Source organism: Diceros bicornis, chromosome X, assembly GCF_020826845.1.
Source record: "Diceros bicornis minor isolate mBicDic1 chromosome X, mDicBic1.mat.cur, whole genome shotgun sequence".
NCBI classification, from domain to species: Eukaryota; Metazoa; Chordata; class Mammalia; order Perissodactyla; family Rhinocerotidae; genus Diceros; species Diceros bicornis.
Genome location: NC_080781.1, coordinates 134,328,085 through 134,347,910, shown reverse-complemented (window position 1 = coordinate 134,347,910; position 19,826 = coordinate 134,328,085). Strand labels below are relative to the sequence as shown.

At 42.0% G+C, this 19,826-nt stretch overlaps 1 protein-coding gene across 1 annotated transcript in view; it reads left to right on the top strand.

Annotated features, from left to right (window-relative positions):
- LOC131400393 (circadian clock protein PASD1-like) overlaps window positions 1-19,826 on the top strand; it is a 77,009-nt gene that overhangs the window by 38,202 nt on the left and 18,981 nt on the right. Inside the window, exon 9 of the mRNA XM_058535130.1 lies at window positions 2,090-2,110. Within this exon, the coding sequence (XP_058391113.1) occupies window positions 2,090-2,110 (21 nt within the window). The remainder of the gene's footprint in view (window positions 1-2,089; window positions 2,111-19,826) is intronic.

Below are 19,826 nucleotides of genomic sequence, written 5' to 3'. Positions count from 1 at the left end.
ATGGTCTATTGGCAAGCTGGCTTTAAGCAAATTAAATGTCAATAAATTGACTTGGTGAATTGGTTTTCTTCCATCCTGAAAAGCAAGACTTTTGTAGGGGAGGAAGACAATTCCTCTACCCTCTAGGTCCTTCTGGCTGGTCTAAGAATGAAACTGATACGAGACAGAATCACAAGAGAAAATCAAAGCTTTATAACATGCATACATGGGAGAAATGCAGAAAAATGGAATAACTCGCTAGAAAGGCCAAAACTACCACATTAAATACCATTTTCAGCTAAAGACAAAGAAGGATGTTGGTGGAGTTCTTTGTGGCCTCAAGGGGGAGGAAGGCAATCTACATGTAAATGTAAATGTAAATGTTTGGTAGACAGAACTTTGATAAGAATGGACTTAGCAAGGACCCTCACAGTCTGCCGATACTCAGAGTTATCTATGGTGATGGCCTGCTCTGGGGACAGGCCTTTTATCTTAAATTCTTTTAGGCAGTTATGGGGAAGGACAAAGTTTCTTTCAGAGTCTTTTGTTCTTAAAAATAATAAAGGCAGAAAAACATTGAGTGATGTCAGCATCATGGCGGAGTGAGCTTGCCCCATTGAACTCTCCCCCTCTAAGACACAACAAAAAGGACATTCATATTACAACAGAAGCTATTGACACAACACAGGGGACGTCTGAGGCACCCAGGCAGCCATACACCCAAGGGCTGAGGTGCTGGAATCCCCAGAATAAGTGGAAGGAGGTAAGAGGAGCTCCCTTCCTTCCCCAAGGACTGCGACCCAGAGCCTGAGATCACAGGGCTCTCAGAAGAGGAGGAGGGCTGGCTTGCCACCTGAAAAATGATGCTCTCCAAGACCCCTCACAGCCCAAGGGGATCCTCCTGCAGAGGGAGCAGTACTGTTGCAAGAGTAGTTTCAACAAGCTAGCTCCTTAGGATAGCAGAGAGCAACAGCGAGGTGAGAAATCTCTGAGATCGGGGAGGCGAAAGTAAGTGCCCCTCCCCCACCTGGCCTGCCCAACTGGCGCTTCAGCCCAGCGGTGCTTCAGCTCAGCACTATCCCCAGAGGCAGCAGACCTTGGGTACCTGGGCCCCACCAGCAGGGGCTGCGTGACCATGCCCCACCCCCACAGGCAGTGGCCCCCAGGTGCCCAGGCCTGACCCACAGTAGGGCAAGCCTGCGTCCCTGCATCAGAGGCAGCGGCAGCTCAGGCCCCACCATGTCACATCCCCAGCTCCTTCGGCTGGACCATTCCCCTCCCTTAGCTCCTTCAGCTTGACTGCCTCCACTCCCCCTGGCTCCAGTGGCTTCCGCTTGGCCTGTTCTCAGGCTCCAGCTGACTTGGTGCCAGCAACTTTGCTCCACCACACTCCAGTTCCAGCTACTTTGGCCCAGAGGCACTGTAGCTCCTCCTTCTTCAGCCCAGCACACTACAGTCCCAGCTTCTTTGGGACAGCACACTCCAGTTCCAGTTTCTTTGGCCCAGCGCACTCCAGTTCCAGCTTCTTTGGCCCAGTGGTGCTCCAGCTCTTCCTTCTTTGGCCCAGCGCACTCCAGTTCCAGCTTCGTCTGCCCAGCAGTGCTCCATCTCCTCCTTCTTCAGCTCAGTGCACTCCAGTTCCAGCTTCTTTGGCCCAGTGCACTCCAGTTCCAGCTTCTTTGGCCCAGTGCACTCCAGTTCCAGTTTCTTTGGCCCAGCTCACTCCAGTTCCAGCTTCTTTGGTCCAGTGGTGCTCCAGCTCTTCCTTCTTTGGCCAAGCACACTCCAGTTCCAGCTTCTTTGGCCCAGTGCACTCCAGTTCCAGCTTCTTTGGCCCAGCACACACCAGTTCCAGCATATTTGGCCCAGTGGTGCTCCAGCTCTTCCTTCTTCGGCCCAGTGTGTTCCAGTTCCAGGTTCTTCAGCCCAGCGGTGCTCCAGCTACTGCTTCTTTGGCCCAGTGGCACTTGAGCTGCAGCTGTTTCAACCCACCCGCACCCGAGCTCCAGCTGCTTCAGGCTAGCTGCGCTCCAGTCCAAGCTGTTCCCACACTCCAGCTCCAGCTGTTCCCATGCTTCCCCCCAGCAGCCTCTGCTCAGCCATGCCTCAGATCAGCCAGGGGCCAACGAGAGTGCCCGTGGATTGAGGCAGGCGAGAATACACAGCCCTTGACGCCCACCCAGGTGCAGCAAGAGGAAACTGTGACCATATATTTTCACTATGAGGAAACATAAGCTAACACCGACAGGCACCATGCAAAAATATATTAAATCTCCAGACCAAAAGGAAAGCGAAAAGCACCCAGAAGTCAACCCAGAAAGCACAGAAATGTATAACTTTAATGAAAGAGAATTGAAAATAGCCATCATAAAAAAAGCTTAATGCAATGCAAGAAAACACAGACAGACAATTCAATGAAATCAGGAGTTTCTTCACAAAAAAGATTGAAACTATAAAAAAAAAATCAGAAATCTTAGAGATGAAAAACACAATAGAGGAGATAAAGACAAATCTGGAAGCCTTAAGCACCAGAGCTGACAATATGGAGGAAAGAATTAGCAATATTGAGGACAGCAATGCAGAAATGCTCCAGGTGGAAGGGGAGAGAGAACAAAGACTAAAAAGAAATGAAGAAACTCTCCGAGAAATATCTGACTCAATTAGGAAATCCAACATAATGATTATAAGTATTCCAGAGGGAGAAGAGAGGGAAAAAGGAGCAGAGAACTTGTTCAAAGAAATAATATCTGAGAAGTTCCCAAACCTGGGGAAGGAGCTGGAAATACCAGTGAATGAAATCAATAGATCTCCTAAATATATCAACTTGAAAACACCCTCTCCAAGGCATATAGTAGTAAAGCTGGCAAAAGTCAACGACAACAAAAACATATTAAGTGCAGCTAGACAAAAAAGAAAAATAACATACAAAGGATTTCCTATCAGGCTCTCAGCCGATTTCTTGACAGAAACTTTACATGCTAGGATAGAGTGAAACGATATATTCAAAATTCTGAAGGACAATAACTTTCAGCCAAGAATACTCTATCCAGCAAAAATATCCTTCAGACATGATGGAGAAATAATAACTATCCCTGATAAACAAAAGCTAAGGAAGTGCATTGCCACAAGACCCCCACTACAAGATGTGCTCAAGAAGGCCCTCATCCCTGAGGAAAAAAATAAAAATGGTATTCAAAGTTTTGAACAAGGAGGAAAATAGGATGACAAAACCAGAAAAATTGCAGTCCCCTATCAAAATAGATTAGCAAACACTTAATTGTAAAACCAGAGGTCAAGGGAAGGTAAGCACCAAGCATAAATATAACCTCATCATGTTAAACACGAACTCACAACACAAGAAGGAATAAGATGTGACAACAATAACTTAGAAGGGGAAGGGGAAAGGGAATCGACTTAGTCTAAGGGAATAAGAGGCCATCAAAGAATGGACTATCACTTCCATGAGATTTTTTATACAACCCTCATGGTAACCACTAACCAAATAATCAGAACAGAATCACACATGATAAAGAAAGAGAAAACTAAGAGAACCCCCATACAGAACTACCATACTGAATTGGTAGTCTGAAACACATGGGACGAGAAACAAAAGAAATGCAAAAGAACCAGAAAAAGAGTGATAAAGTGAACAACAACGAGCCCCCATATATCAATAATTGCCCTAAATGTAAATGGACTGAACTCTCCAATCAAAAGACACAGAGTGGTGGGATGGATTAAAAAACAAGACCCAACAATATGCCGCCACCAGGAAACATATCTCACTGCTAAAGACAAATACAGGCTCAGAGTGAAAGGATGGAAGACAATACCCCAAGCTAATAGCAAACAAAAGAAAGTAAGTGTTGCCATACTTATATTAGACAAAGTTGACTTCAAGATAAAACAGGTAATGAGAGACAAAGAGGGGCAATATAATGATAAAAGGGACACTCCACCAAGAGGATGTATCACTTTTAACTATATATGCACCCAATACAGGAGCATCAAGGTATATAAAGCAACTATTAACAAACCTAAAAGGAGATATTAACAACACAATAATGTTAGGGGATCTTAACTCCCCACTCTCATCAATGGATAGATCATCCAGACAGCAAATAAATAAGGAAATAATGGACCCAAACGAAAAACTAGATGAGATGGACTTAATAGATATATACAGAGCACTCTTTCCAAACACAGCAGATTACACATTCTTCTCAAGTGCACATGGAACATTCTCAAGAATAGACCATATGTTGGAAAACAAGACATGCTTATATAAATTTAAGAAAATTGAAATCATAACAAGCATCTATTCAGACCATAATGCCATGAAGTTAGAAATCAACTACTAGGAAAAACAGGGAAAGTGACAAAGCTGTGGAGACTCAACAACATGGTACTAAACAACCAATGGATCATTGATGAAATTAAAGGAGAAATCAAAGCATTTCTAGAGACAAATGGAAATGAAAATACACCATACCAACTCATATGGGATGCAGCAAAAGCGGTCCTGAGAGGGAAACTCATAGCACTAGAGGCCCACCTTAACAAACAAGAAAAAGCCCAAATAAGAAACCTCAAACAATGCCTAAGGCAATTATAAAAAGAGGAAGAAACAAAGCCTAAAGTCAGCAGAAGGAGGGAAATAATAAAAATCAGAGAAGAAATAAATGAAATTGAAATGAAAAAAACTGTAGAAAGGATCAGTGAAACAAAGAGCTGGTTCTTTGAGAAGATAAACAAAATTGACAAACCCTTAGCCAGACTCACCAAGAAAAAAAGAGAGAAGTCTCAAATAAATAAAATTAGAAATGAAAAAGGAGAAATTACAACAGATACCACAGAAATACAAAATATTATGAGATAATACTATGAAAAACTATATGCCAACAAATGGGACAATCTAGAAGAAATGGATAAATTCCTAGACTCATACAACCTCCCAAAACTGAATAGAGAAGAAATAAAGAACCTGAATAGAACAATCAAAAGTAAAGAGATTGAAATAGTAATCAAAAACCTCCTAAAAAGTAAAAGTCCAGGACCAGATGGCTTCTCTGGAGAATTTTAGCAAACATTCAAAGAAGATTTAATACCTACCCTTCTCAAAGTGTTCCAAAAATAGAGGAAGATGGAACCCTTCCCAACACATCCTACGAGGCCAACGGCTCCCTGATACCAAAGCCAGGCAAAGATAACACTAAGAAGGAAAACTATAGACCAATATCCCTGATGAACATAGATGCAAAAATCCTCAACAAAATATTGGCAAACTGAATACAGCAATACGTTAAAAAGATCATACACCGTGATCAAGTGGGATTTATACCAGGGACGCAGGGATGGCTCAATATCCGCAAATCAATCACTGTGATACACCACATTAACAAAATGAGGAATAAAAAACATATGATCATCTCAATAGATGCAGAGAAGGCTTTTGACAAGATCCAACATCCATTTATGATAAAAACTCTCAACAAAGTGGGTATAGAAGGAAAGTACCTCAACATAATAAAGGCCATATATGACAAACCCACAGCCAACATCATACTCAATGGGCAAAAACTGAAAGCCATCCCTCTGAAAACAGGGACAAGACAAGTGGGCCCACTCTCGCCACTCTTATTCAACATAGTTCTGGAGGTTCTGGCCAGAGCAAGTAGGCAAGAAAAAGGAATAAAAGGAATACAAATAGGTAACAAAAAAGTGAAAATCTTGCTGTTTGCAGATGACATGATCTTATATATAGAAAACCCTAAAGAATCCATTGGAAAACTACTAGAAATAATCAACAACTACTGCCAAGTGGCAGCATACAAAGTCAACGTACTGAAATCTGCTATATTTCTATATACCAACAATGAACTAACAGAAAGAGAACTCAAGAAGACAATCCCATTTACAATTGCAAAAAAATAATAAAATATCTAGGAGTAAATTTAACCAAGGAAGTGAAAGACCTATACAATGAAACCTATAAGACATTATTGACTGAAATCAATGATGACATAGAGAAATGGAAAAATATTCCATGCACTTAGATTGGAAGAATAAACATAGTTAAAATGTCCATACTACCTAAGGCAATCTACAGGTTCAATGCAGTCCCAGTCAGAATCCCAAGGACATTGCTCACAGAAATAGAACAAAGAATACTAACATTCATATGGCGCAACAAAAGACCCCGAGTAGCTAAAGCAATCCTGAGAAAGAAGAACAAGGCTGGAGGCATCACAATCCCTGACTTCAAAACATACTACAAAGCGATAGTAATTAAAACAGCATGGTTCTGGTACAAAAACAGACACACAGATCAATGGAACAGAATTGAGGGTCCAGAAATAATACCTCATATCTATGGGCAGCTAAATTTTGACAAAGGAGCTAAGGACATACGGTGGCGAAAGGAAAGTCTCTTCAATAAATGTTGCTGGGAAAACTGGACAGCCACTTGCAAAAGAATGAAAGTAGTCCATCTTCTTTCACCATACACAAAAATTAACTCAAAATGAATCAAAGACCTGAAGGTGAGACCTGAAACTATAAAACTCCTGGAGGAAAATTTAGGTAGTACACTACTTGTCATCAGCCATAAAGGGATCTTGTTGAATTCCATGTCTACTCAGACAAGGGAAACAAAAGAAAAAATAAACAAGTGGGACTTCATCAGATTAAAGAGCTTCTACAAGGCAAGTGAAACTGGGATCAAAATGAATAGGGAACCCACCAGCTTGGAAAAAATATTTGCAAACCATATATCTGACAAGGGATTAATCTCCATAATATATAAAGAACTCACACAACTGAATAACAAAAAAAAAACAAACAACCCAATCAAAAATTGGGCAGAAGAAATGAACAGACACTTCTCCAAGGAAGATATACAGATGACCAATAGGCACATGAAAAGATGCTCAGCATCACTAATCATCAGGGACATGCAAATCAAAACCACACTAAGATATCATCTTACACCCGTTAGAATGGCTATAATCACCAAGACAACAAGCAGCAAATGCTGGAGAGCCTGTGGAGAAATTGGAACCCTAATCCACTGCTGGTGGGAATGCAAACTGGTGCAGCCTCTATGGAAAACAGTATGGAGATTCCTCAAAAAATTAAAAGTAGAAATACCTTATGATCCAGCTATCCCACTACTAGGTATCTACCCAACGAACCTGAAATCAACAATCCAAAGAGGCTTAAGCACCCCTATGTTCATCGCAGCATTATTCACTATAGCCAAGAAGTGGAAGCAACCCAAGTGTCCCTCAACTGATGAATGGATAAAGAAGATGTGGTATATATATACCATGGAATACTACTCAGCTGTAAAAAAAGACAAAATCATCCCATTTGCAACAACATGGATGGACCTGGAGGGTATTATGTTAAGTGAAGTAAGCCAGAAAGAGAAAGACAGTGCATGATTTCACTCATATGTGGAACGTAAACCAACACATGGACAGATAGAACTGTTTGGTGGTTACCAGGGGCTAGAGGGCTGGGGGTGGGCACAAGGGGTGGAGGGATGCACTTATATGGTGAAAGATAATAATGTACAACAAATATTTCACAATAAAAAAATGAAATAAAAAAAACAAAGAGAAACATTTTGGGGTGGCCTATTCTGATCCCCCACACTTTCCAAAAGCAAAGCTAAGAAGAGGCCAGGAGTGGGGCAAGTTTACATCCTGTCTGGAAAAAAATGGAGAACATAGTAGTGCGTACAAACTATTTGGAAGAGTTGATAATAGCAAATACTTATTTGCAGTTCATTCTGTGGAGAATATTCTTAAGTTAGCTTGTGGTGTGACTAGAAAGAAATGGAATTGATTTTAGCATGTGGTCTATTAATTTACAGGATGTATATTATTTGATAGTAAAAACAAAGAAAGTAATATTGAACATGTGGCATGACAATATCAAGACATTTCCAGCTGGAGTTGAGCAAAACTGAAGGTTATCTAATTTCTACTACTCCCTTGTAGAGGAAGAAAAATGATTTTCCCTCTACCCTTCAAGATTCTTGGCTGAGACCCCTCTGTGATAAAAGACAGATTAAGAGGACAAAAACAAACAAAAGTTTAATGTGTGTGTATACATACCTTTTGTATACACGGGAGATACCGAGGAAAACTGAGTAACTCCCCTAGATGGCCCAAGCCACCACTTTAAATATCATCCCCAGCTAAAGACAAAAGATACTAGGGGTTGGAGAGGTAAGGCCAGTTATGGGAGGTCAAGGAGGAGAAGCACAGTAAACATGGGTATGGTTGTTATGCAGATTTAAGTCATTGCCTTCTCCATTGATAAGAGTTTCTAGAGAGAGGGAGACACCCTTACAAATGGAGATTTCCCTTATAAATGTAAATTTCTCTTGCAAAGTGTAATTTCCACTCAGTTTTCAGAGCTTGGTCTGGGCCTGCTGTTTCTTATAAACAACCATATTAAGATAATCCTTATGCCAAATAGGCATCTTTTGGGGTGGCAAACTCTGCTCCCTTTCACCCTAATATGGTGAAACTCCTCACTAGTACAAGGAGTTGGCAGACTGGGTTCATATTCTGGCTTTGTCATTTATTAGTTATGACGTTACACATCATTCACTTTGTGGAGCTTTATTTCCCTCATCTGTAAAGTGGGGATGACAATAGAACACATGTCGTTGAGTTATTTTAGGGTATAAAAGATAATATGTTTAAGATACCTACCACGTGGTACAAACTCAGTAAATGATAGTATCTCCCCTTCAAGTCAGAAGTGAGATTGGTGGTGGGTAGGATTAGTTAGCAGTTGCCTTATGATAACTGAGGGTGATGATGGAGCACTCCCTTCAAGTTATTGATTTTCTGATCTGTTGACTTGAAACAAATAGACAGCCAGTTATTCCTCCAGCAAAAATGAGTTTATTCAGGATCAACAAAGAATTGCGACTCGGGGTCTACACCCATGACAAGCCACGTGCAAGTCCTGAGCAGCAAAGAAAGGAGAAACTCTTTTATAGAGGGGAAGAGGAAGTTGGGAGGGCTATTGTAAACAAAGAGTCCATTAGAGGAGACTGGGAGTTCGAATTGTGATGGCTTTTCAGTGGCTGAGTTGTGAAAGTCTCTCATTGGTTGGGCTTCTTGACAGTCAAGAAGGGGAAGTCTTTCTTCTTCCTGTTGGGCTCTGCTATTGAGGTAGGGTGTGAGAGCTGTCCCTTCTGGCCTTCCACCTCCATTTTAATGACGTTTCTGTATATTAATTTTCACATTTTTCCCTTTTAATCGAGATCTTTCCCTGAAAGCATCACTGATCAAGAGTCAGATTTTTCCAGTTTCAGCCGCCTTTTGTCCCTTGATGCCAGGAAGCACCTTTCCTGAGTGTCGTGTCCCACGTTAGAGGGAAGTGCACAGATTAGAAACTTATCGTGGCCACATTTGAGTTACGAGGGCTAGAAGGGAAAACTGTCAGGCATTTTTCCTTTCTAAAGCCCATATGTTATCAAGATCGTAGGTATTGGAGATCATCTGAAGCATTATGTCATCATCAAAGGTTTGACAGATAAAATTCCAACAGGCCTGGTCTGGACATCTTGGGAAAACTATCTCATAGAATGTTGTCTCCTTCAATTTCAGGAAATTTTTACTTTTGAGTTACTAGATGATGTGCAGGTCCAGTCAGGGTTTGGTGTTTTCTTTAAGTCTGTCACGTGAATCCAAGAATCTAGTCCCTGGAGTTGGGTGGCACAAGGATTAGTTACCAGTACCTGATAGGGGCCTTTCCAGTGAGGTTGAAGAAGAGTTCCTCTGCAGGTGTGTTTTCCGGTAGATGAAATCTCCAGGTTGCAAAGTATGATGCTTAAGATCTCTGTCTCCTGAGAGTGTGCTGTGATAAGATTGCTCTACCAGAACATGGTTGTTTTTAATAGAAGCCATTAGCCCTTCACAGTATTGGAGCATATATCCTTTTATCAGCTGTGGCTCAAAAGAGGCAGGAGCTGAGTGCATTGGGCATCCTGTGACTATCTCAAAGGGTGAGAGTTTATGAGTTCCAAAGTGGGGTGGATCTGAGATTTAGAAGGACCAATGGCAACGCTTTTGGCTAAGGTACTTGGAGGGTCTCTACAAATCTTGCCAATTGCGTCTTAATAAGGCCATTAGTGCATTCAGCTAAACCAGGGGATTGAGGGTGGCAAGCACAGTGAAAGTGTTGTAAAACTGGCCAAACAGCACAGACTTCTCGAAGTACCTGACCAGTAAATTGGGTTCCTTGATCACTACGAAGTTCAAGAGGAGTTCCCAGGTAGGGATAATCCTTTTCAAAAGGATTTTAGCCACAGAAGAGGCAGTAGCCTCTCTGCAAGGGAAGGCTTCAGTCTAGTGAGAAAACATACAAACTGTGACTAAAACATATTTATGTCCATGAGATGGAGGAAGTTGTGTGAAATCCACTTGCCAAATCTCAAATGGTCCATTAGGCAGTTTAAAATGTCTGGGAACAGGCTCCCCTGGTTTGTATTTTGGATAAGTGTGACAAGTGAGGTAGGTACTTTTTGCAGCCTTGTTAATATTTCCCCACCGATATTGATTCATGAATGCTGTCATTTTGTCAGTAGACCGAGGGTTTAATGGTGTACAGTGGTTAGGGGTGGGAATTTTAGAGTCTGTGGTAGGACTGGGTTGTTATTTGGCCCGAACCAGAGCTTTCTCTTTTTATCAAACCAACAATTGCTGAATTTCCAATATTGTTTTTTTCTCTTCTGAATCCAATTGTTGGGCTTCTCTAGCCAGTTTTTCTAAGTTAACATTTGGGGAAATATCCCTTTGGATTATAACAAAGGTTTGGCTGTTGTTGGTTCCTTTAAGGAACCTTGTGGAAATGTCAGCAAGGTGATTTTCTTTAGCTTCCAGAGAGTGAAGTTTAGAAAGCCCCGAGATCTTAATGACAGCTAAAGCAGCAGGTAGAAGTATAGCATCCAATAATTTCTGAACATGGGGGCCAATTTTTGTGTGTGTGTGAGGTAGATCAGCCGTGAGCTATCATCTGCCAATCCTCCTCTTTTTGCTGAGGAAGACTGGCTCTGGGCTAACATCCATGCCCATCTGCCTCCACTTTATATGGGATGCCGCCACAGCATGGCCTCACAAGCGGTGCATCAGTGCACTCCGGGGATCCGAACCCGCAAACCCCGGGCCAGCGCAGCAGAGCACGCGCACTTAACCGCTTGCACCACCGGGCCGGCATGGGGGCCATTTTTAATTTTATTTCCACTGGATGTAAGGAAGCCACGTTGCTTTCACAACATTCCAAAATCATGAGCTACTCTGAAAGCATATCTACTATCAGTCCAAGTGTTGGAAGTTTTGCCCTTGGCTGAAGTACAAGCCCATGTGACAGCATGTAATTCAGCCTGTTGGACCAAAGTAGCCATAGGTAAAGGTGCTGCCTCAGTGATATCAGAAGGAGTTGCAATAGCATGCCCGCCACAATATTTGCCGTTGTCACCTTTTAAATAAGAACCATCAGTAAACCATGAGATGTCGGTGTTACCCAAAGGAGTTTCCTGCAGGTCATCGCGAGGAGTCAGGAGGTGATCTGTCAGTGTTAAGTAGTCGCGAGGGAGTTTGTCAGTAATGGATGGGAGAAGATTAAGAGGGTTAAGGTTATTACAATGTAAAAGAGTTATGTGAGTAGCAGTTAACAAAAGGGTTTCAAAGGAGAGGAGGCTGACTGAAATATGTTGAGTGTGATGAGAATTCAGGAGGGCTTCTACTGCATGAGGTACCAAGATGGATAATGGGACCTCACAATGATTTCCTCAGTGGCCTTAACCAAAAGGGCAGTAGCAGTAATGAGTCTAAGGCAAGGGGGGTATCCCTATACCATAGGGTCCAGTTGCTGGCTATAATATCCTATGGGTTGATGGTGGTCCCTGTGTTTTGGAGTGAGAACCCCAAGGGCATTCCCTTTCTTTCCATATGCAAAAAGGAAAAAGAGAATCTGATAATTGGGATGTCCAAGGGCAGGTAGGTTCATCAAACTATCCTTTAAGGCTTTAAAGGCTGTGTGGTCCTGTCCTTCCCCCAAAATTGGGTGGAAGTTGTTGTTCTTTAATAAAACATACGGAGGTTTGAACATAAGAGAAATTTGGAGTCCGATTTCGGCTATAACCAACTAGCATGAGAAAACCTTGTGGTTGATGCTTAGTTTTTGTTTTGGGGAAACTTAGGACACCATGAAGCCTATCTGGATCTAGGTGTAGCCATTTTTTCTGATGTCAGATGCCCTAAATATTGAACTTGGGTCTGGGAAAACTGCTATTTCTCTTTGGAGACCTTATGTCCCTTTAAGGCTAAAAGCTTTGGCAAGTGGATGCTGACTTCCTGTGAGGAGACTGGGTAGGGAGAGCAAAGAAGCAAATCACTCCCATATTGCAACAAAGTAGAAGCCCTAGGGAACTTTATATCATTCAGATAAGCCTTCAGGATTTGAGAGAAATAAGGACTCTCAGTAAAACCCTGAGGCATTACTGCCAAGGTGAATTGCTTTCCTTCACAAGGGAAGACAAAAAGGTATTGAGTAGCTTCATCAACTGGAAAGCTCAAGAATGCACTGCCAAAATCAATCACCGTAAAGAATTTGCTTCCAGTCGGAATGGATGTTAGTAGTGTATGAGGGTTAAGAACAACAGAGTGTCAGGAGGTCCTGTACAAACCTCCACCGTGGGCCCTTGGGTTTTCTCACAGGTAAAATAGGAGTATTACAGGGACTAGAACAAGGGATAATGAGGCCTTGTAATCCTCTATTATGGGCTTTATACTTTGAAGGACTTCTTTACTTATAGGGTATTGATTAATTCTGGAGAGAGGTTTTGAGGAATCTATTTGAATCTTGATAGGAGGTGCGCTGTGAATTTTACCAATATCAGTTGGAGATTTTGCCCATAAGAAAGGTGGTAGTTGATTCCATAGGGACAAATGATCTGTGTTTCCAGAATCAGCTCTAGTACCATCAGAGATGGAGTAAATAAAAGATGTGAAACGGTCGTTTAATTCACCTGGTTGGCTGTTTTGATGGCTACTGTCCAATTCTAGAATTATTTCCCCCTTTCAGGAGAAAGAAGTTCTGGCATGATACTTTTCCAAGAAGACTTGGCCTAATAAATGAAGAGGGGTGGAGGAACTAAGGAGAAAAGGGTGTGTGTCTCTCAAAGGGCCTAAACAAAAGGTTCAGAGACAGGAACTTTCTGAGGTTTCTTAGAAATCACCAGACCAGCATTTGAACTGTTTTAGTACTCTGAGGCAGGGCTGCTTTATAGTAGTGGCATTGAGCATTGAGAGTGTGGCTCCGGTGTCAATTAGGACAGAAAGGTTCGTCTCCAATCTGGAGAAGTGTTCCTCCAAGCTGATTAAGAGGGAGGATTGGAAAGAGCCCTTGTAATTCCTTGGAACCCCGTCATTGAGAATTTGTAGGACATTGGAAAGGCTGGTTAGAGGGCTGAAGGCACCTGAAGCACTTACATTTGGAACAGTCTCTTTTCCAATGTCCTGACTCTTTGTAATAATACCAGAAACTAGGGGGTTTTGGTTTTGTTTAGGGGCCTTCATTTGTTGGAGTTGAAGATTAAGAATTTTAGCAGTCTTTCTTTTAAATGACTCATGCGAGAGAGTTGGTTTGCCGGATTAACTAAATCTGGAGTGGACATAGTTTCTCATTCCATTCTGGTCCTTTTCACAAGAAGGGAAAGATCCTGGTTCAGCCCATTAATAAACAAACAATTAAAAGCTACTGGGGTAGAATCAACATCTGAAGAAAGACCAGAATTTTCTTTCAAAAGAATCTGAAGTCGATCATAATAGTCATGAACAGGTTCATCAGGTTTTGTCTTTTCTTTTCTTTTCTTTTTTTGCACAATCAACAGGCTTTGGGAAAGCCCTAGGAATTGCCTGATGTAGTAGTCTAGCGACTGCCCAAGCCTGGTTATACAACAGATTAGTGGGTAGGTCTCCCAGTTATAATCCTAGAGACCTTTCAGGATTTTCCCAACTAGCAGTTTTCATCCAATGCTGGGCCGGGCCTTCACCGACAGGCATATTAACTAGCTGATGAGGAACCAGGTTAAGTTTAAATGACTATATTAAATTCTTCAGCAAGTCTGTGAGGATCTTCAGTTACTTTGGGAAAATCTTTGATTACGGCCTGCAGTTCAGCTTTAGTCCAGGAAATTAAAGAATTTAAGGCTTTGGCCTTTGGCTTAATTTTAAAGGGACAGGTTTTGATAGGTTCAGAGGAAGAGGGAGTGGGGAGAGTTTCAGGGAAAAGGGGAAGTTTGGTGAGAAAGTTAGTACGGGGGAATTGAAGGAATAGATGAGGTATAGGTGGTATAGAGGGAAGGAGGAAGATGGTGCCAGAGGTGGAGCCTGAGCACCAGGAGCAGGGGGAGAGAAACAAGATGGTGCCAGAGGAGAGGAACATGAGGCTTCGGAAGCCATTTTATCTTTCTTTAATCATTTGTTCACCTCAGTTAATCTGAAAATCTTATTTTGCAAAGAGGCAATTTTAGACTCCTGAAAACATTCAGAAGCCTGAAAATACCAATCTGAATAGGTGTTCCTTTCAGTTTTGGAAATTCCAGAGCTATGGTTGTCCAATTCAGTTTTAAGAAAAGTAAGTTTGGGAAGTTCGACAGTTCCCTGTAATGGCCATTGGTATTCTAAATTACTTTTGGTTAAATGAGTCCATTTATCCAGAAATGCACATGAGGAAGTACTGTGGCTTTTAAACATAAAATCGGCTGGGATCCTTGTAGGGGGTGCACTCTCAAAATATTTAGATAACTGGGATCCTATTTCTTAGAGGTTTTTCTCTAGAGCAAAGGAATAAATCTCAAACAGTCCGCAGACCAAATATCAGCCAGTCCAACAGGAATAGTCCAATTTCAGTAAGGTGGACTGAAGGTTGAAGCAACGCAGTTCCATTGGAACAGCCAGCTCCCAAGGGAGTCAGGCCAAAAGTGCCAGCTCCGTTTCAAGTAGGAACAGTCTGATTCCTTTGGAATCAGACCAAAGGTTTAGCATAGTTCTCGTAGAAACAGCTTGATTTCAAAGGAGTCAGGCCAAAGTGCCAACCAAGTACTCACAGACAAACAAGGCCTTAACCAGAAAAGGATGGACCCTTAAAATAGATCTTGAATAGAGCCTGGAAAGCCTCAAATGTAAAGACGGTGGAAGCTCAGATCCAGAAAAAAAAGACTTACCCTCAAACTCCAGAGTTGGTGAGAAAAGCAGTGAGCTCAATGGGCCCTGTTGTGGGTACCACACCTGTTCACTCAGTAGCCTTGGAGTCATCAGAGGTCTTCTCTGGATCCCTGTACAGGCCACCAAAATGTTTACCTTAAACAAAAAGACAGCCAGTTATTTCTCCAGCAAAAATGGGTTTATTCGGGATCAGCCAAGAATTGCAATTTGGGGTCTGCGACCATGGCAAGCCACATGCAAGTCTCAAGCAGCAAAGGGAGGAGAAACTCTTTTATAGAGGAGAAGAGGAAGTTGGGAGGCCTATTGTAAACAAAGAGTCCATTGGAGGAGACTGGGAGTTCAACGTGTGGTGGCATTTCAGTGGCTGAGTTGTGACAGTCTCTCATTGGCTGATCTTCTTGACAGTCAAGAAGAGGAAGTCTTTCTTCTTCCTGTTGGGCTCTGCTATTGAGGTAGGGTGTGAGAGTTCCCCTTTTAGCCTCAAAACTCCATTTTAATGAGATTTCTGTGTATTAATTTCCGCAGAGATGATCAAAATCATTCCCTTTGCCTATCTGCCTTTGGATATGGTTCCTAAGATGAACTAATCTGGTTTTTGAATAATGTAAGTTTATTAAGGTGATAGTCTCCAATGATTTATTTACTAAAAGGAGCTATATTGTGTCGATGCAAATAATCCATAAGCAATCTATAAATCAAAATTGGGGTCAGTTTATTATGAGCCAGATTTGAGGACCGTATAGCCTGGGGCCTTCCAGGCCACCAAAGAAGTGGGGTGTACAGAGTGGTTATATACTGTCTTGGAACAAAGAGCATACTTCACATATGTTAGGAGCTTTTACAACCTTTTACAACTGTCACAGAGATGCTTAGCTGGCACAGGATTTCACACAGCAGTTGATGAACACAGCAGGTAGCAGGTCTGTGGTCTCGAGCTGGGTGGTCACAGTAGGTCAGCAATCAATCCCTAGCCTAGAAGAAGATGCTTATCCTTAGGGAAATGCCAATGTGGGAGAAGTTACATCTTTCTTTATCTCACAGGGCTTTGTTCTTGTCTTTGGATATAGTAAATACTCAAAGCAGGCTTACAATGCATGCTCAACGGACACGTCAGGCCCTTTTGGAAAAACAAGGTCAGGCCGAATTAGTTTTACACCAAATGGCTTGGTCAGGCCGAATTAGTTTTACACCAAATGGCTTCCTCATATACTCCAGTATATCCTATTGCTTGCCATTTATTTAGCAATTGAAAGGGAAGAAATATTTAAAAGGCAGGGTAGTTATTTTGTATTAGTAGGTTGAGGGAGGGAAAATAATTTCTCCTCTACCCTTCTAGTTTCTTGGCTGAGACACCCCTGTAATAAAAAGACAGGTTAATGGAAGAAAAACAAACAGAAGTTTACTAGCATGTATACCTCCTGTACTCATGGGAGAGACCTGGGAAAACTGAGTAACTCCCTGAAATGGCCTAAGCCACCACCTTAAATACCATCTCCAGCTAAGGACAAATGAAGATGTTGGGGATGGGGAGTCAGTTATGGGAGGTGACCAGGAAAAGCACAGTAAACAGGGTAAGGGTGTTATGCAGATTTAAGTTGGGGGCCTTCTCCATGGATGCGAGTTTCGAGAGATTTAGAGTCACCCTCCTCTTCCTGGTACAGAGAAAGAGACACCCTTACAAATGGAGATTTCCCTTATAAATGTAAACATCTCTTACCAAAGGATAACTTCTACTCAGTTTTCAGAGCTTTTCCTGTGTCTGCTGTTTCTTAAAAATAATCAGCCTAAAATGATCCTTATGCCAAAGAGGCATGTTTTCAGGTGGCAAATTCTGCTCCTCTTCAGAGGGATCCGTTTGTAAATTCATTCAGGGGATATATTTACAAGTGTGCATTGAATGCAGAGGCCTGTAGCCATACAACACCCCTCTTCCTCACCCTCCCAATCTCTGCCCGAAGGAGAGTATTGATCTAGGTGACTTACAGCAATCGCAACTCTTGATGCCCAGTCTGCTTATCTTAACATTAGAGAGTCTGCTTCTTGGCTCGGAAGGAATAGAGAAATGAGAGCGTATGCAGAGCTCATCTTTGAGGAACACATTTCCTAGGAGAGAGAATTAAAATCACAAAAGAACCATTTTAAAGCAAATTACAGTATTATACATCCCAAATAATATATTTAAGTGGAGAAGAAACTTCGAGGAATGGAGTGATCACAGGGAGAATGGCTAGTGCTGGCATTTGAGATGATCACGCTGGCCTGTACAGATTGGTATTCTAGCACATTTTCCAAACATTAGTTTATCTTTACAAGAACCCTACAAGGTATGCATTATGAGCCACACTTTAAAGACCAGGAAACAGGGACTCAGGGAATCTAAGAGACTTGCTCTATGTCTCACATCTAGGAAGTGTCCAAGCTGAGGTTCGAGCCCAAGTCTGTGCAACCCCGAGTTCTGTCCACATTCCGTGGCAGCTCTGGGACACTGGACACAGTGGTGGGGGCTGGGGAAAATAGGAGGCTGTGTTCAGGCATGATCTCTAGGGAACCACTTAAGAGCATAGTGACTCTTGGGGAGAGGTAGGTTCTGGAGATGCTGGTGCCAATCCGCTTGTCAGGGATGGCTGAGATGTGGTTGGGCCTGGAGGAAAAGAGGATGCCTGCACCTTGACCCAAGGTCTCACATTTCCGACAGGGGCTGGTAGTGCGTTTCCTCTCTGAGCCTGCGGACTAACTTTGGTTGGAGTGATCTTACGAATGAGTTCCTCAACCTTTGGTCACAACCCGCAACCAAGAAGGGAGATCTGGTTTTCCTTCCTCCACCGCTTCAGATCAGACCATCTCCGCTGTACATTAGACAAGGAGAGACATTTAGGATTATATTTTTACTGTCATCTGGTTCCTGACTTTCTGCCACAACTGTTCGAAACACAGTTTAGTTTGTACTGCATTGACGTATGAAAGGACAGTATTCATTGGACGTGCTTTTCATATTTGAGGTTTCATTTATATAGCAAGTAGAAGTAGACGCTTTTTTGAGCCAAGAACAACCTTCCATTAAAGTGATTGAGCACTGTTGAGTACTTTACCAATGAAGATCAAACCCCGGGAAAAGATTTAAAAGGGAGAGAGAGTAAGAAACATTAAGGGCCCAATTTAAGAGTAACATTTTGAGATTTTACATAATGAGACAGAGGTACTTTTCTTCATAAAATTAGAAGGTGTTCTTTCCATGTAAATACAGCTAGCAAAGTGTTCTTTGGTCATTTTCTTTCTTTTTGAAAATTAACTGATGCAATTTGGAAGAGGAAAGTTCTGTTTCTATTTGTTATTAACCAAAGGCCAGCAATGTATATGGCTGCAAATCCTCTGTTACACCTCATATCCTGAGCCTGAATCCATTGTTTACATGCACAGACTAGTTAGGAATGAAATACTCCTTCATGTTTTTCTTTACCAATGTATGTGCTTAGTTGTTACTTTTACATTCTAAGTCAAATATTTGCCATCTATATTGATTTATAGAGAAGTATGAGAGGTAAATTCACTGAAGATTTTGGAAAATGTTGCTTTCCTTTATTTTACATTCTTGAAATCCAAGCCAGTGGGTTTAAAGCAAAACATAGTTGCCTCACAACGTTTTGTTGTCAAAATCAGTGTCTGGTCCAGTACAACTCACTGCATCCTTGGATACAGCACTGTCTAATAGAACCTTCTGTGATGACAGAAATGCTCTTTAATCTGCTCTAATACCATAGCCCTTAGCCACATGTAGCTACCGAGTACTTGAAATGTGGCTTCTGTGACTGAAGAACTAAATTTTAAATCTTATTTAATTTTGATTCTAATTTAGCCATATGTGGCTAGTGGCTACCATATTGGACAGTGCAGCAGTGCATTCGTTCACATACTGTTTATCTCAGGTATAAAGGTGTTTACTATTTAGAAGCCAATATGGAGGCATTTAAGTACTTTTAAAGAACAGATAGAAGCCTCTGCTTCTCCTTGAAAATAATTGTGTCAATCCGAGCAGACCTGCGGTGAGGGATGTGCAAGTAGTTTAATTGAGTTGCCTGGTCAGTTTGTTTATTCCTTTATTCACTCAGCAAATTTTCATGAAGCACCTAGTAAGTGCTCTGCATTGTGCTGGGTGCTGGGATACAAGAGGTTCAAAGCCTGTGCACTGCCTTGACGAAATTCACCAGGTAGAAAAGGTGGACAGAAAGTGATACACTTTCATACAGAACAGAAGAGAGCTGAGAAAGAGGGAAGAGTCAGAGATGGCTTGGAGGTTTCGGTCTTGAGTGCCTAGGTGGGGGTGGCACTCTTTACCGAGATAGGAGACACTGGAGGAGGAGTTGGAGTCTAATTGAACCATGTTGAGTTGAGGTGTCTGTCTGTTAGACATCCAGAATGCGTGTCCTAAAGGCAGTTGGATGTATGGGTCTCCAGCTCAGAGAGAGGTCTTGAGATAAAGATGTCACAGTCACCCCTAGTTGAAGCCAAGGGACAAAATAGGGTCTGCAAGGGAGATAATATAAAGAAAGAACAGAAAGTGAAGAACAACCTTGAAGAAGTACCAACCCTTAC